This window comes from Xyrauchen texanus, chromosome 19 (genome assembly GCF_025860055.1).
Source record: "Xyrauchen texanus isolate HMW12.3.18 chromosome 19, RBS_HiC_50CHRs, whole genome shotgun sequence".
NCBI lineage: Eukaryota > Metazoa > Chordata > Actinopteri > Cypriniformes > Catostomidae > Xyrauchen > Xyrauchen texanus.
Genome location: NC_068294.1, coordinates 42,953,312 through 42,972,719, shown reverse-complemented (window position 1 = coordinate 42,972,719; position 19,408 = coordinate 42,953,312). Strand labels below are relative to the sequence as shown.

At 39.3% G+C, this 19,408-nt stretch overlaps 1 protein-coding gene and 2 pseudogenes across 1 annotated transcript; 1 reads left to right on the top strand and 2 right to left on the bottom strand.

Moving 5' to 3' along the window:
- Positions 1 to 19,408, top strand: part of LOC127659767 (protocadherin gamma-A2-like) — a 138,840-nt pseudogene that overhangs the window by 27,991 nt on the left and 91,441 nt on the right.
- On the bottom strand, positions 3,647 to 12,006 carry LOC127659518 (protocadherin beta-15-like). The gene is made up of 3 exons (XM_052149376.1): positions 10,252 to 12,006; positions 5,953 to 6,597; positions 3,647 to 3,658 (listed from the first exon to the last, which is right to left on the bottom strand). Exons 1-3 carry the CDS (start codon positions 12,004 to 12,006, stop codon positions 3,647 to 3,649), a joined length of 2,412 nt encoding a protein of 803 aa, XP_052005336.1.
- Positions 13,267 to 15,796, bottom strand: LOC127659517 (protocadherin beta-15-like; annotated as a pseudogene).

The following is a 19,408-nucleotide window of genomic DNA, read 5'->3' as shown; positions in this document are numbered from 1 at the left end:
CAAAATAAAGCTAAAGTGCAGAGACGGTTGGCGCGGCGCGGTAAATCGCACGCGAGAAGAGGTTCGAGCAGGCTAATCGCTATCATCGCAGAACGGACAATCAATAATCATGGACCATCGGTGCCTTTCCATTGAATGATACGATTATCATATGATTTGTCTAGTTTATTTTAGTAATGAATGTAAAACTGTGATTAAAATTCGAACGAATCATTCCATTTAAAAGGTTGGCCACTAAAATCTCTCAACAAGGAGCGCGGTAATGTGAATAAGGTTCGAAAGGATGCGAACACTATTCGTAGCTTTAAAGAGGGCTGAGCTTTAAACAGCTTTCGATCTTTCATGCTGTTTTTAGCAAAAGTACAACGATCTATCGTCAGCTATCGCGTTTGAGCTGAGGTGGAATCTTGGTCCTTCATTTGGTGAACTCGTTCCTCTTCCTATGTGATACTCATTTGTTAAAGTCTTTTCGACCTATTCAGGATTTTGTTGATTGTGGTTCGGCCTCTGGTTATGCTAAACAACTTGAGCTTTGCTCGCTAAGCGCCCATACGCCTTTTCACCTCTAAAATCCAACAGTACGAGCGAATCGAATCAAGAGCGATTTAAAGGGTTAAATCCGATCATCATTCACATGTGTATCAGTAACAGTGGTCATAATGGAAGGGAAAAAGCTTGACTAGTTTGCGTAAGAATATTTCCTCCTCCACCATTCACCAGACCCAACATAACAGCTGAAAGCTCTGGAACAGGCAAATCATCCTTTTCCGTCTGTTTCTAGAATCTCAACTCCATCTTCAAATGAAGACTATTGATAAACCGTTTTATTTGGTACAGTGAGCAAAACTGAACTGACCTCACTAACTGGAACAGCAAAGTATAGCAATCTCCTCTTCAAAAATCTCCTCATAAATCTGATTTCCCCCATTCCTTCAAGAAAACAGAATAGGATAGTGCTTTCACAATCTGACAAACATACTCCATCGTACAACTTTTGACAAGGCAACAGGGTAACAGGGGCTGATATATCACTGTCTATCCTCAGATGAACTGGAACAAAAATATGAGCCATAAAGGATGCCAATAAGAATCTACCATTTTTTGAAGGAAGATCCTCATCCATCCTCATGACCTTCGAAATGATACTAAATCAAAATTTTGGTAGTCTGTTTCAAAATTAGTAAGATTTCTGAAAACAAGGATTTTCATCTTCATCATAAATCATCCATTCATCAGAATTACACAAGCATTCTCTACAACTGGTGCCGCAGTATTGTTTGCCATGGAGACATAGTTAATATACATTATTATTTTTGCCCTTCTTGAGTTTCATGTTGATAGTTCTTATAGAGAACTTTCTAGTCCTTTCATCATCTAGCACCAAATGACACCTTGGGATACAGATTTAATAGCACTCATCGATCTTCCACAAACCCATTTTGTTACCCATTCCCTCAAGAACAATAGTAATACTTCCACCGTTCCAGGCATCTCCTTTGTCATAAGTAAGATTTAACAACAGTTGTTCCTCAAGTTGCAAATCAGTTTGGTAGACAACCTCTCTTTTCACAGCTTTTGCTCCAATCGCATGACCCTTTCCTAATCCTCACCCGTGACCCTCCACCTCATATCAGGGTGTCTCTAGCTTGTCACCCTAGAGCAAGCATTAAACGATACTTATTTCAAATCCATAAAATCTCATTTAGACGTCCAACAGTCCTCGACTAGGGCCCCTCAGTTTTGTGCCCTCTGACCATTTTGAGAACGTATCATTCATCCTTCGATCTGAATCAACATTCGAAGCAGAAACTTCCTCCTCCACTAGAGTTAGAAACAATGCTGTTTTTCGCGATCCATGTTTTTTGAGTTCATTCAGTTATAAGCTACACACATGACCTTAGTATTCGTTATCATTTGATGGAATTCTTCATCGGAGGCGTCGGAATATGGTTCAATGCATCCGTTATCAAAATGGGCCGTTAATATCACCGGATATGATGATTTCGAATGGACACGATGGATGGAACATTCAAAGCTCGATCCATCCTTTAACGAGAGCCGTTTCGAATACTCAATACGAAATCTTCCAGCTTTGGCTGAGCTTCATGGATTCAAACATTCCCAGGCTCCTACATTTCGATGATTCGACGCCTTCTTCGAACGAACTGCTACGTGAGCTGCTCTTCAAATGAAATGTGACAGAACATGCCGAACCATTGCCTTTGGGATAGCGCCATTTGTGCACAAATCATGTTTAAAAATAACGTTGTGAGTCATGGTGATGAAGCATTGTAGGGTCTTCACTGGGACAGATTCGCAGTAGCACTTGGGCGCAACAACTCTCTACCTACCTCTCTCTCCACCACTTGCGGCACTTCCTCCATCATCCTCCCTCCTCCTCACTGTAGGCAGAATCGATCACTTCAAACATCCATTTTCCTTTCAAAAGCATCACCCAGAACCCGTGAGAACCTTTACAACTTCCTCCCTATTTTTTAAGTAACATATTCAGTAACGATCTGTAGTTCATCATTTTAAAAGGGGCCAAGTACCCTATAAGGTACTACTGATCTTGATTTGACCGTATTTATATTCCTTTGACTTCATTTAAACAATACTGCTGTATTCATTTCTACTAATCCATAATCTCTCCTTCAAACTACCGCCATAAACAGCAGTAATTCCCTAATCTTCCTTCAAGTTCATCACAACTTTTTATTATATACATGACTTTTTGAGTTCCTAATATTTTACATTGCTTTTCTGCGCTCTTGCTATTGAACTATCTACTCTTCATTTAGACAATTTACATAACTTTAGATGCTTTGCTCTTCTCTTCTCCTTCACTGTTGTTGTTTTCTTTAGTCACCACTTCAGTATACAGCACAGATGGCTTATTCATAACATTCATTAAAAACCTTGCAGAATTGAGACTTGCAGGGGAGATCTGTTTCTGTTTAACCACATCTTTTCTGGAACATACTTCTCATACATCATTGATGATTTCACTGGTAATATATAATATACTCTATCAGAACATGAAGGATGGGAACTTTCACTTTGAAATCTATTCTTTACGTCATTCTATACATGGAATGATGCCTCATGCCTAATCAATCTTTTTAACACTATTATGATATTTCTTGATTATTTTGTACACAATGAAACCAGAACTAGTGGTCTTTTGTGAATTCAATAATGCTTTAGAAAATGAACAAGCTGTTAAAAACAAACAATGATCATTTCGACTGCAAAGTGTAGGCTTTTTGTGAACACCTTTTTTTCCTCAGGGTCTTGCTGGTAATGAAACTCAATCAAAACAAAGTTGAATCCACGAACAAAATATCATGATATATTATTGTTTAAAGAATTGACGTTTTTATTTGACACGTGATTCTTGGTTTTATGATTCCTGATAATGAGATCAACTTTCCTCGATGATGGATCACACTATCAGTGTTTGGCGATTGTGATATCGAAACAATACGATTATTGAAACTAGCAGAGTTGTAACATGTGAATATACTTAAATATCTGTATTGTAGCTTCTTCAGGGCAATACTTAATATAAAGCAAATAATATTTTTTATGATCTCTAATTTTTAAGATAAAATGCAAAAACAACAGGTTCTCCAGGTATGTAAGCTTATGTGCACAACTGTAACACAGATATCAATATTCCACAGACACATTCTCAGGGCCAGCAAACCTTCTCTCGTGTAGTAACATGACAAATAAATAAATAATATTTTTTTAATTTATTCTCATTCACCTTTTTGCCTGTGCATTTTCAATCGCTTTCCACACCTAATTTGTCTACAAATGAATTTAAAATAATTAAAAGTTTATCCAGTCAGAATGAATCCTCGATGCATATAAGCAAAAGCGTGTCTTCTGTTTCACAAATGAATCACATGCTTGTTAGCTGAAGCACATCGTGAGTCTGAGCTCCACCCCTCAGGCCTTCAGAATTTCTGCAGGATCCCTAAACAGTGCAAATGAATGGGCATCTAAAGTCAAATTGATTTATTTGTTCTTAGTGGGTGTGGTCTTTAGGATATGTCCCAGTCCAGGCCCTCTAGCTGTCCTTCAGTGACGCAATCACGCTTTAAGTGATATACTTAATTTGAAAACGTGCGCTAAGATCTTGTTGACGAGTCGGCTGTCATCACAGCCGCTATTGCCGCTGAGAAAGAGATCCTTATGGATTTACAAACACGAGATGTTCTGCCTGATCGATGCGACTCATTTATTAAACATGAAAGGAGGACTGATTTTCACTCCAACTCAATTGGTAAGTTCTTCTTGCATTGTAATAGCAGCATCAGGAGTTTTCTAAGTGTAAATTAGGCTGCTTGAGCATTCAGTGTCAGATCAAGTGTTGAAAAGTAACTGTGTAATCTTACGAAACAACATTTATTGCATGCAACATTTAAATAGCAAATATAGAGCGATTTTTTTAGTGCTTCATATTAGACCTCCTTGGTTCAGGCTTTCGTGCATGGACACATAATGGCAGTGGTGGCTCAGCGGTTGAGGCTCTGGGTTACTGAACAGAAGGTTGGGGATTCAAGCCCCAGCACCGCCAAGATGCCACTGTTGGGCCCTTGAGCACGGCCCTTGATCCCATCTGCTCCAGGGATGCCGTATCATGGCTGACTCTGACCCCAGCTTAGCTGGGATATGTGAAAACAAATACATTTCACTGTATATATATGCAAAAATATATGTATAATGTGTGACCAAAATAAAGGCTTCTAGGCTTCTTCTAATTTGTGATAGCATACAATGTTTTAGTCATGATATAATGGCTTGAATCATACTGTAGACATAAACTTAAAATGCACAGGCAGCCACTGCAATATTCTATATACTTTAGTATGTCAGTGCCGAACAAAATCAGGTTTAAAAAACAAGATGTACAAGGAGACCTTTTCCCCTTTTCAATTTGTTGGAAATTGAGCTGAAAATAACAAAATAGACTGCTACACTATAGAGGTGGAGTTGCTGAAAATGTTTGAATTGTGAGAAAATGCTTTATTTTGTCAGAAAGACTGTGCAGAAATTAAAAGTGTCTTTTGGAACAATATTTTTCACATATAGGGGAGATGGGGCAAGGTGTCACACTAGTAAGGTATTTCAAGGGCTTCCACATAGTAAAGTGTCACATCAGTAACTTCAAGGTTTTGATCCAAATGTCCAAAAACGTCCAATTTTCTCTGTGTTTTCTATACTTCAAACTAAAGGCGAGTATCATAATTTTGCGATAGCTGTTGAGTAAACAAGTCAGCACAATACAACCACACTGACATACATTCAGGCATGGGTCAACTATATGGTGCAGATATTTTCCTAATTGGAGTCCTGAGCCTGATAACATAGTGCAGAAGGAACTAGAAGGAACTAGCAGAAGACAAACAGGTTCAAGACATTTTCTTAGGCTATAACTTTCACACTGCTCAATAGAAATTAGAATAGGATCAATAAGGACAAAGATGATGATAATAAAAATTATTATTATTATTATTATTATTATGAAAAGAAAATATAGAATTTCAGAAGAATTGTCACCATGTGATAAGCAGCCATTTATTAATTTCTATTGATGCGATTATGCAATTATGCTAAGTACAAAGATTAAACGGAGTTTAAAAGAAATTCTACAATGAAGTTGTTGACATTAAAACAGAGTATAAACTTGACCCAAAAGAAAAAGAACACCTCAGTATAAATGTGTATTTTGTACCTGTTTTTAGGACAAACCTGTTGTAATAAACTGTATACATTCATTCCAAAGTAGAGAACCACCCACGACACAATCACAGACTAATGCAATCTCTCACATACTATTGAATATAGAAAATCAGTTCATAAAACATACATGAAGTTTAAAATGCATAGTAATACGACTATAGCAAACAGTTGTTAAGCCATGAATTAAAAATGTAATACCTGAGAAATATTTTCAGCTTCACTGCCAAGACCCTCCAATATATTCTCAACAGACGGAGTCTTTTTCAGAGTCAGGTCAGAGGTCAGCGTGCCCTCATTATAAGATCTGATGAACTTGAAGTCACTAGTGCGCGAGCCCGTGGTCAGATATGCGTCATAATTGTAAGTGCTGCGGAGAGGTCCCGCGCCCTCCACGTCTGCGTAATTTGGAGGGAGATACGCGCTGGGAATGGCTACAGCTCCATCAAACAACAGTCTGGGCTTTCTCCTGCGACAAAACCTCACGGCCAGGATGATGATGATGAAGGTGAGGAAGAAAGTGGAAACGGACACCAGCGCGATGATCAAATAAAACGTCAGTTTGGAGCTGCTCTCGTCATGAGACTTGTCTTTCAGTTCTGGAACTTCAGCCAAGTTATCTGATATCAGTAAATACAATGCGCACGTGGCTGAGAGAGAGGACTGTCCGTTATCTCTCACGGAGACAATCAGGTTCTGTTTCATGCTGTCAGATTCAGAAATGTCCCGCTGCGTCCTGATCTCTCCGCTGTGGACACCGATAGTGAAAAGTCCCGGATCAGTCGCTTTAATAATGTGATACGAGAGCCACGCGTTCTGTCCAGAATCCGCGTCCACGGCGATCACCTTGGAGACCAGGGAGCCCGCCTGCGCAGCTTTGGGGACCATCTCGGTCATCAAGGAGTTCCCTTCCGGAGAGGGGTATAATATCTGAGGGAGTTGTCATTCTCATCCGTTATGAAGAGACTCACGGTCACGTTACTGCTCAGAGGAGGAGACCCGTTGTCTCTGGCTAACACGAGCACTTTGAAACTTCTCAACTGCTCGTAATCAAACGACCTCACGGCATGAAGGACCCCGGTGTCTCCGTTAATGGATAAAAAGGAGGACACCGGTGCGCCATTGACATCAGAGGGCAACAGAGAATAAACTACAGTGCCATTCTGTCTCCAGTCCGGGTCTGTAGCTGATACTGAACAAATAGAGGAGCCCGGTTTGTTATTTTCTTGCACATTAGCTCTGTAATTCTGCTCCTCAAATACAGGTGGGTTATCATTCACGTCCGCTACAGTGAAGTGAATATTCTTAGTGGAAGATAAAGGTGGAGAGCCCTCATCAGTAGCAGTAATTGTAATGTTATAATCAGACACCAGCTCGCGGTCTAATTCACCTGTGGTCACCAGAGAATAGTAATTTTTGATTGAAGGGACGAGTTTAAATGGGACGTTTTGCTGAATGGAGCAGCGCACCTGTCCGTTATTCTCAGAGTCTCTGTCCTGCACATTAATGATGCCAACCTCTGTACCAGGTGACGCGTTCTCGGGAACTGGGCTGTTCAGAGACTTCAGCATTATTATAGGGGCGTTATCATTAATGTCACTTACATTAATTATAACGTTTGAGTATGATGTTAAACCTGAACCATCTTTAGCTATTATTCGCAGACTAAATGTAGTTTCTTCCTCAAAATCTATTTGCCCTTTTATGCTGATGACACCTGTTTTACGATCAAGGGAAAACAGATGTTTATAGTCCTCCATAACATGTCCAAATTCATATGTCACCTCTCCATTTTGTCCCTCGTCAGCGTCAGTAGCACTCACAGTAACCACTACAGTATCTACAGGAGAATTTTCAGGCAGACTGACTTTATAGACGGCCTGACTAAAGACTGGAGCATTATCATTAGCATCCAGTACAGTGACGTGTATGGCTACAGTACCTGATCTCGGTGGAGTCCCGCCATCAACCGCAGTGACAATTAAAGTCACCTCTTTTTGCTGCTCACGATCCAACTCTTTATTCAAAATGATTTCGGCATACTTTTCTCCAAGCGAGTTACTTTGCACGGACAAAACAAAATATTCATTATTTTGTATAGAATAGCTCTGAACAGAATTTTGTCCAATATCAGCGTCATTTGCTTCTTCAGTTAAAACGCGTTTTCCCTTATCTGCGGATTCCCGCATCTCCAAATCAATCACGTCTTTACCGAAATATGGATTGTTGTCGTTAACATCCTGTACATGAAAAGTGATGCGATGCAGCTCTAAAGGATTTTCCAGCACGAGCTCCTGTTTTATAACGCATGAAGATTTCTTTCCACAAAGACTTTCTCTGTCGATCCTCTCCGCTACGATCAGTTCTCCAGTATTCAGATTAATATCACAGTATCGTTTTCTGTTACCTTCAGTATCAATACGAGCCTTTCGAGATGATAGTCTGTTCACATCAAGCCCGAGATCCTTCGCTATATTTCCAATCACAGATCCGCGTTTCATCTCCTCCGGAAAAGAATAACTCACGTCTCCATAAGCGCTGTGCGCCATGAACAATACGGGGAGGAAAAGACGGTGCACCGACAATCCTTTATGCATCATTTTCTGTTGAGGACGAAATTAACTCGATTCGTATGACGCGAGAGATGTAAATATGAACAAATAACTATCACAGTCTGAATAAAACACCCGTTCTCCTTTTCTAATATAGACTTGATGCAATCTCTGCACAGCCGCAGCGCGTGCATTCACACAACAGTAACGCAAATGGGTGGAGAAAACAATATATTGGATGTATAGTTAAACAGCGACACCATGAGGAAAAAGTGAGATGATCCTTCATAGACAGACAACCTCAGTGCGACTCACGCCATCACATTAAACTTATTCATTAAAATGTTTAAAGTGAAATTAACTTTGGATGTTGTTAAGGTCGAGTAAGCTAAAAAACTTATTTTAGCAATTAGTTAGTAGGCCTACACTGGAAGGAACGGTAAAACATATATATATATATATATATATATATATATATATATAATAACAATAATAATAAAATAACAACAAAAGCACTAAGCTTCTCTGAGAATTGATCACACAGAGTTTGCGCTAAAACACATCATTACCATGGACAGCGACATGGTGGTTAATACGCCATATTATAACCAACATATTGTGGTATGTACAATAACTGCTTGAATCTCTAGATGAACAAGATAATATAAAATAAATCTCAGCACATATGCCATGAAATGAAACAATTAAATTGAGAAAAACCATGATGCAGCTAAACAATGTGAGCACAACGTTTTTATGGCACAACATGTATTGTTGTCTTGGGGATGGGGGTTCAAGAGCGAATTGCAAAGCATACAAAAATAAAATAAAATACAATTATTGCTAAATGCTTCAGAGGCATTGTGGGGTGGAAACCGGATACGTTCTGTTCTAACAGGGAGAGATTAAACTTGGCATTTAAAAGAGAACATTGCACATTCCATAAATAACTAATAATGCCCCTGAAATCCAAAACAACATGCAATTAAAAAAAAAAAAAGAACCTATTTGCATAAACCATATCTTAAAAGGAGAAAACAAATGATGTTTTCGTTAACTAAAATAAATAAATAAATAAATAAAAAATAAATCCATGCTTATATATAATTACACGTGACATTATGACTTTGCTGATTAAAGCATACCTTACATTAATCCACTCTCGTGGTACAGTTTACTTAAAATACAAATTTGTTTCACATCTACATTAAATTAATGTTCCCACGAAAATTAGACATTACACGAGCCAGACCAGGACCAAATCATTGAAAACTTCAATAGCTCAACAAAGAGTCTCAACATACCTGACATATACTCTCTGCGCCCTCTGCAAGAAAATCAAGATCATCCACGGAAGTCTGAGTCTTTTTCAGAGTCAGGTCAGAGGTAAGCGTGCCCTCATTATAAGATCTGATGAACTTGAAGTCACTAGTGCGCGAGCCCGTGGTCAGATATGCGTCATAATTGTAAGTGCTGCGGAGAGTTCCCGCGCCCTCCACGTCTGCGTAATTTGGAGGGAGATACGCGCTGGGAATGGCTACAGCTCCATCAAACAACAGTCTGGGCTTTCTCCTGCGACAAAACCTCACGGCCAGGATGATGATGATGAAGGTGAGGAAGAAAGTGGAAACGGACACCAGCGCGATGATCAAATAAAACGTCAGTTTGGAGCTGCTCTCGTCATGAGACATGTCTTTCAGTTCTGGAACTTCAGCCAAGTTATCTGATATCAGTAAATACAATGCGCACGTGGCTGAGAGAGAGACTGTCCGTTATCTCTCACGGAGACAATCAGGTTCTGTTTCATGCTGTCAGATTCAGAAATGTCCCGCTGCGTCCTGATCTCTCCGCTGTGGACACCGATATTGAAAAGTCCCGGATCAGTCGCTTTAATAATGTGATACGAGAGCCACGCGTTCTGTCCAGAATCCGCGTCCACGGCGATCACCTTGGAGACCAGGGAGCCCGCCTGCGCAGCTTTGGGGACCATCTCGGTCATCAAGGAGTTCCCTTCCGGAGAGGGGTATAATATCTGAGGGGAGTTGTCATTCTCATCCGTTATGAAGACACTCACGGTCACGTTACTGCTCAGAGGAGGAGACCCGTTGTCTCTGGCTAACACGAGCACTTGGAAACTTCTCAACTGCTCGTAATCAAACGACCTCACGGCATGAAGGACCCCGGTGTCTCCGTTAATGGATAAAAAGGAGGACACCGGTGCGCCATTGACATCAGAGGGCAACAGAGAATAAACTACAGTGCCATTCTGTCTCCAGTCCGGGTCTGTAGCTGATACTGAACAAATAGAGGAGCCCGGTTTGTTATTTTCTTGCACATTAGCTCTGTAATTCTGCTCCTCAAATACAGGTGGGTTATCATTCACGTCAGCTACAGTGAAGTGAATATTCTTAGTGGAAGATAAAGGTGGAGAGCCCTCATCAGTAGCAGTAATTGTGATGTTATAATCAGACAACAGCTCGCGGTCTAATTCACCTGTGGTCACCAGAGAATAGTAATTTTTGATTGAAGGGACGAGTTTAAATGGGACGTTTTGCTGAATGGAGCAGCGCACCTGTCCGTTATTCTCAGAGTCTCTGTCCTGCACATTAATGATGCCAACCTCTGTACCAGGTGACGCGTTCTCGGGAATAGGGCTGTTCAAAGATGTAATTACTATAAGGGGAGCATTGTCATTAATGTCAGATATCTCAATAACTACAGTTCCATATGTTACCATTCCCAGTCCATCCGTGGCTTGAATAGGCAGCTCAAAGGAGGACTCTTCCTCATAGTCAAGAGACCCTATTAAAGTTATTTTGCCAGTATTTGAACCGAAAGAAAATATTGTCATGTCATTTTCTGATAAATGTCCAAATTCATATGTCACTTCTCCATTTTGTCCCTCGTCAGCATCAGTAGCGCTCACAGTAACCACTACAGTATCTACAGGAGAATTTTCAGGCAGACTGACTTTATAGACGGCCTGACTAAAGACTGGAGCATTATCATTAGCATCCAGTACAGTGACGTGTATGGCTACAGTACCTGATCTCGGTGGAGTCCCGCCATCAACCGCAGTGACAATTAAAGTCACCTCGTGTGTTTTTTCACGATCTAACTCCTTTTGTAATACTAATTCACTGTGGAATTTTCCAGTTGTTTTTGCAGTAACAGCCAATTCAAAATATTCATTCCTCGCTAAATTGTAGTTTTGGACCGAATTAATTCCTATGTCCGCATCGTGAGCTTCCTCCAGTAAAAAACGAGCTCCAAGGTCAGCCGATTCCCTGATTTCGAGTTTTATAACATTCTTTCTAAACAGAGGAGAATTGTCATTTATATCTTGCACATTTATATCAATGCGATGAGATTCAAGAGGATTTTCCAGCACGAGCTCCTGTTTTATAACGCATGAAGATTTCTTTCCACAAAGACTTTCTCTGTCGATCCTCTCCGCTACGATCAGTTCTCCAGTATTCAGATTAATGTCACAATATCGTTTTCTGTTACCTTCAGTATCAATACGAGCCTTTCGAGATGATAGTCTGTTCACATCGAGCCCGAGATCCTTCACCATATTTCCAATCACAGATCCGCGTTTCATCTCCTCCGGAAAAGAATAACTCACGTCTCCATAAGCGCTGTGCGCCATGAACAATACGGGGAGGAAAAGACGGTGCACCGACAATCCTTTGTGCATCATTTTCGGTTGAGGACGAAATTAACTCGATCCGTATGACGCGAGAGAAGTAAATATGAACAAATAACTATCACAGTCTGAATAAATCACCCGATTCTCCTTTTCTAATAAAGACTTGATGCAATCTCTGCACAGCCGCAGCGCGTGCATTCACACAACAGTAACGCAAATGGGTGGAGAAAACAATATATTGGATGTATAGTTAAACAGCGACACCATGAGGAAAAAGTGAGATGATCCTTCATAGACAGACAACCTCAGTGCGACTCACGCCATCACATTAAACTTATTCATTAAAATGTTTAAAGTGAAATTAACTTTGGATGTTGTTAAGGTCGAGTAAGCTAAAAAACTTATTTTAGTAATTAGTTAGTAGGCCTACACTGGAATGGTAATATATATATATATATATATATATATATATATATATATATATATATATATATATATATATATATATATATATATATAATAAAATAATAATAAAATAACAACAAAAGCACTAAGCTTCTCTGAGAATTGATCACACAGAGTTTGCGCTAAAACACATCATTACCATGGACAGCGACATGGTGGTTAATACGCCATATTATCACCAACAAATTGTGGTATGTACAATAACTTCTTGAATCTCTAGATGAACAAGATAATATAAAATAAATCTCAGAACATACGCCATAAAATGAAACTATTAAATTGAGAAAAACCATGATGCAGCTAAACAATGTGAGCACAACGTTTTTATGGCACAACATGTATTGATGTCTTGGGGAAGGGGGTGCAAGAGCGAATTGCAAAGCATAATAAAATTTAATAAAATACAATTATTGCTAAATGCTTCAGAGGCATTATGGGGTGGAAACCGGATACGTTCTGTTCTTACAGGGAGAGATTAAACTTGGCATTTCAAAGAGAACATTGCACTTTCTATAAATAACTATAATGCCCCTGAAATCCAAAACAACATGCAATTTAAAAAAAGACCCTATTTGCATAAACCATATCTTAAAAGGAGAAAACAAATGATGTTTTCGTTAACTAAAAAAAAAAAAAAAAAATCCATGCTTATATATAATTACACGTGACATTATGACTTTGCTGATTAAAGCATACCTTACATTAATCCGCAAAAGTGGTACAGTTTACTTAAAATACAAATTTGTTTCACATCTACATTAAATTAATGTTCCCACGAAAATTAGGCATTACACGAGCCAGACCAGGACCAAATAAATGAAAACCTCAATAGCTCAACAAAGAGAGTCAACATACCTGACATATACTCTCTGCGCCCTCTGCAAGAAAATCAAGATCATCCACGGAAGTCTGAGTCTTTTTCAGAGTTAGGTCAGAGGTCAGCGTGCCCTCATTATAAGATCTGATGAACTTGAAGTCACTAGTGCGCGAGCCCGTGGTCAGATATGCGTCATAATTGTAAGTGCTGCGGAGAGTTCCCGCGCCCTCCACGTCTGCGTAATTTGGAGGAGATACGCGCTGGGAATGGCTACAGCTCCATCAAACAACAGTCTGGGCTTTCTCCTGCGACAAAACCTCACGGCCAGGATGATGATGATGAAGGTGAGGAAGAAAGTGGAAACGGACACCAGCGCGATGATCAAATAAAACGTCAGTTTGGAGCTGCTCTCGTCATGAGACATGTCTTTCAGTTCTGGAACTTCAGCCAAGTTATCTGATATCAGTAAATACAATGCGCACGTGGCTGAGAGAGAGGACTGTCCGTTATCTCTCACGGAGACAATCAGGTTCTGTTTCATGCTGTCAGATTCAGAAATGTCCCGCTGCGTCCTGATCTCTCCGCTGTGGACACCGATAGTGAAAAGTCCCGGATCAGTCGCTTTAATAATGTGATACGAGAGCCACGCGTTCTGTCCAGAATCCGCGTCCACGGCGATCACCTTGGAGACCAGGGAGCCCGCCTGCGCAGCTTTGGGGACCATCTCGGTCATCAAGGAGTTCCCTTCCGGAGAGGGGTATAATATCTGAGGGGAGTTGTCATTCTCATCCGTTATGAAGACACTCACGGTCACGTTACTGCTCAGAGGAGGAGACCCGTTGTCTCTGGCTAACACGAGCACTTTGAAACTTCTCATCTGCTCGTAATCAAACGACCTCACGGCATGAAGGACCCCGGTGTCTCCGTTAATGGATAAAAAGGAGGACACCGGTGCGCCATTGACATCAGAGGGCAACAGAGAATAAACTACAGTGCCATTCTGTCTCCAGTCCGGGTCTGTAGCTGATACTGAACAAATAGAGGAGCCCGGTTTGTTATTTTCTTGCACATTAGCTCTGTAATTCTGCTCCTCAAATACAGGTGGGTTATCATTCACGTCAGCTACAGTGAAGTGAATATTCTTAGTGGAAGATAAAGGTGGAGAGCCCTCATCAGTAGCAGTAATTGTGATGTTATAATCAGACAACAGCTCGCGGTCTAATTCACCTGTGGTCACCAGAGAATAGTAATTTTTGATTGAAGGGACGAGTTTAAATGGGACGTTTTGCTGAATGGAGCAGCGCACCTGTCCGTTATTCTCAGAGTCTCTGTCCTGCACATTAATGATGCCAACCTCTGTACCGGGTGACGCGTTCTCGGGAATAGGGCTGTTCAAAGATGTAATTACTATAAGGGGAGCATTGTCATTAATGTCAGATATCTCAATAACTACAGTTCCATATGTTACCATTCCCAGTCCATCCGTGGCTTGAATAGGCAGCTCAAAGGAGGACTCTTCCTCATAGTCAAGAGACCCTATTAAAGTTATTTTGCCAGTATTTGAACCGAAAGAAAATATTGTCATGTCATTTTCTGATAAATGTCCAAATTCATATGTCACTTCTCCATTTTGTCCCTCGTCAGCATCAGTAGCGCTCACAGTAACCACTACAGTATCTACAGGAGAATTTTCAGGCAGACTGACTTTATAGACGGCCTGACTAAAGACTGGAGCATTATCATTAGCATCCAGTACAGTGACGTGTATGGCTACAGTACCTGATCTCGGTGGAGTCCCGCCATCAACCGCAGTGACAATTAAAGTCACCTCGTGTGTTTTTTCACGATCTAACTCCTTTTGTAATACTAATTCACTGTGGAATTTTCCAGTTGTTTTTGCAGTAACAGCCAATTCAAAATATTCATTCCTCGCTAAATTGTAGTTTTGGACCGAATTAATTCCTATGTCCGCATCGTGAGCTTCCTCCAGTAAAAAACGAGCTCCAAGGTCAGCCGATTCCCTGATTTCGAGTTTTATAACATTCTTTCTAAACAGAGGAGAATTGTCATTTATATCTTGCACATTTATATCAATGCGATGAGATTCAAGAGGATTTTCCAGCACGAGCTCCTGTTTTATAACGCATGAAGATTTCTTTCCACAAAGACTTTCTCTGTCGATCCTCTCCGCTACGATCAGTTCTCCAGTATTCAGATTAATATCACAGTATCGTTTTCTGTTACCTTCAGTATCAATACGAGCCTTTCGAGATGATATTTGTTTCACATCCAGCCCGAGATCCTTCGCTATATTTCCAATCACAGATCCGCGTTTCATCTCCTCCGGAAAAGAATAACTCACGTCTCCATAAGCGCTGTGCGCCATAAGAAAGACGACGAGAAAAACCTGCAGTCCAAACGAAACCGGTAACAATCCTTTGTTCTTCATTTCGGCACAGTAATGACAGACACGTCTGTATGAACAGATTCCTTCCCACAAATATTAACAAAGGAGCTCCAAATATTCAGCACGTACCAAAAAAGCGAGCGCTCTCGACCATTGACATGGCGTCTGAGACCACCAAAATCCGGGCGTACAAAAGGAAATGGTAACATGTGTGGGTGGAGAAATCACCATCAATTCACTAAGCAGGTGCACAGCGACACCACGAGGCTCAAAACCTGACATTTTAAAAATTAACTCTGACAACAATTAGAATATAAGCAAAGGTTTCTGGGATAAAGAGACAATGTTGCAACTTAATACCCATTGTATCGTGGAAAATCTGCTGTTATAAAATAAATAAACACATTTTATGTATCTTAAACAGATAATAAAAATATGTATTCTCAAATGTATCTTTTAACCATTCAGTTTGGACACACCTCAAAACAATAAGACCAAAATAATCGATGTTTCACATTTCTGCAGCACCACGGACAGCGCCACCATTATAAACGACTTGAGCACCTAAAACACCTCCACCACGACTGACTTAATAATAATAATAATAATAATAATAAGTCTTAAATCTGTAACAATAGAGGTATACGGTCGGTGGATAGAAGAAAATGAGCTCTAAATTAAAACCACTAGTTATTTAATTTGCACAAACCATCAATCCAACATCAATCAATTAAATAAATACTTGCATAGATAGTTTTGCCAAAAATAAATTACCATGCATTCAATTTTCATGTTAGTTTAAGCTTCATTCAGACATACTGTACAAAACAAACAAACAATAATAATAATAATAACATTGGTATATTTTGTTGAGTAGGAATAATGTATTAAACTAACAGAATAGAACATATAAAATTTAGTTTGATAATGTAAAATTAAAAGAAAACTACCCAAACAGCTTTCCAAACCAAAAACCCAGAGTGTCACAAAGCTGAAACCTGACTAAATGATTGTGAAGTTAACAAAAAACAACATGTGAACCATATAAATTGAAGACTAATATGGAGAAATTCTGGGAAAATTTGAGAAACCTTAATTAATTAAAAAAACAAAACACAAAAAGACAATTTTGAGTCAATTGGAATCAAAAATAACCAAAACCCTTTAGACTATTAGATTAGACAGATTATTAGACAAGAATTGACAGATGCACTTGATAAACTTAAACCAAGAAAGGCTTGTTGTTCTGAAAATATCAGAACACAAATGCAGTAATGCAGGATGCCTTATTAAAACTGCTCAGTCTTGTTCTGCAAACTGGCTACTTTCCTTATACCTGGAATAAATGCTTATTACACCTGTTATACAAGAGTGGAGACAAAGCTGACACCAATAACTACAGAGGCATTTGTGTGAACAGTAATCTGGGGAAGACTTTCTGTTGTATTCTGAACGCGCAGATACAGGCCTTCCTTACCAAGCACAATTTCTTGAGTAAGAGTCAGATTGGAGTCGAAACAAATCAATGCAACACAAACCACATTCACACTCAACACACTCTAGTCAATCAGTGCATTCAATAAAAAAGCAAAGGAAAAATGCATGCATGTTTTGTCGATTAAATACAAAAAAGTGTTTGATTCAAATTGGCATGATAGTCTACACTCACTAAGCACTTTATTAGGCAGACCTTTACACCTACTGATTCACGTGCTTATCTAAACAGCCAATCATGTGGCAGCAGTGCAAGGCATGAAAACATTCAGTTTTAAAGAGATTCAGTTAATGTTCACATCAACCATCAGAATGGAGAAAAATGTGATCTCAGTGATTTCGACTGTGGCATGATTGTTGGTGCCAGACGGGCTGGTTTGAGTATTTCTGTAACTGCTGATCTCCTTGGATTTTCAACAACAACAGTCTCTAGAGTTTAAACAGAATTAGGCCAAAAACAAAAAACATCCAGTGAGCGGCAGTTCTGCGGAAGAAAACGCCTTGTTGATGAGAGCGTTTAATGGAGAATGGCCAGTCTGTTCAATTTGACAGAAAGGCAATGGTAACTCAGATAACCACTCTGCACAATTGTAGTGAGCAGAACAGCATCTCAGAATGAACAACACGTCGAACCATGAGGCAGATGGGCTACATAAACAGAAGACCATGACAGGCACTTTATTAGGACCATAGTGTTCCTAATAAAGTGCTTAGTGAGTGTGTTTTATGCATATCTACAATGTGGCGAATGGGGTAAAATGTGTGACAATTCAATCTGTGTGTTCAGACAAAAGGTTCAGAGTTAAAATTGGTATTAAAAGAACAGAATTCTTCATTCAAGGGTGTGGAGTGAAACAGGGCTGCAGTTTGAGTCCAACTCTGTTCAATTAATACATTAATGAGTTAGCAGTGCTACTGGAATAATCTGCAACACCCGGTCTGACTCCAAATAAATCAGAAGTGAAATTTCTTCTCTATGCAGAAGATCTGGTGCTGGCGTCAGCTGTTACACAAGAACTACAACAGCACTTTGACCTGCTGGAGAACTATTTTAAGAACAAGGCTTTGACAGTCCATTAAAAAAATTATGATTTCCAGGAAAATAAAACCAGATTACAGGAAACCAGATACACCTACAGTCTGGGAAAAACTGCAAAAGCACACACCCAACATTATGACTGGCTATGAAACCCACTAACACCTAACAAACACCAGTTTTAGACCAGAACTGCTGGTCACAAAATCTAATTAAAATAAACCAGATCAAAAAAGAAAGCAAAAAAAAAAAAAAAAAAAAAATCATATTTGGATCATTGGTAAAATGAAAGTAAAAACCTATGTAAATTGAAATGTTTTGGTGCCCTAAACAGAAAGTATAATCTGGAAGAATATCTTGACATGGTTAGAGACGAATCCTCAACAAATACAGGCTCAGTGATCACAGTCTGGCTAGACAAAGGCCGACACAGACAAACATGGCTTACAAAGAACACAGAGACACTGGAGAGGTCGAGACAGAGCCACATGTTCTCCTTTGGTGAGAGAGAAATACTCTGACAATCTCTCAAAAACAATGACACAGTTTTCCAGTACAGCAAAAACTGATCAAAAGCAGGTAAGCAGGTAAACAGGTGTTAATGGGGAGGACAGTTACAAATCAGTGCAGCACGATTCCCTTTTGAGCTGAACACCATCAGAAACCAATTACTGCTTAGATCAACATAATCAAGACATATCTATTGGCCTGAGTACATCTGGTAGAGTATTTTTCATGCTCTTTAATGTTTTATGTCATGTTTATATTATATTATATATTGCATATTGGTATTCTTATTTATTATCGTAATTTATTATCGAACCTTGTTTTATTGACATTTCTATTGTTATTTGTCAGCTTTATTAGTATTATTCTCGTTTTCATGTGATATCTCATTGTGTGTATTGATGCTTTGCAAGTATTGTATGTTAACACAATTATGCCAATAAATTACTTTTAAATTGAATACAAACGTGCTTTCTCCTAAATATTTACTGATCACTGAGGATGAATCATTTAGGCAATTTTTATTTCTGTTCCTCAGACAACTTAAAACACATAGGTAAAAATATACACCTGTGTGTAAACTATTTGCAATGAAGTAACAAAATATAATACATAATTTATTAATTTTGGTTATTGTGCATTTATGAAAAATACAGTTGCTAATCGGCAGCAAACGTTCATTCATAATGCAAAACTAATAAAAAAGTAATTTACATTATATTTTTAA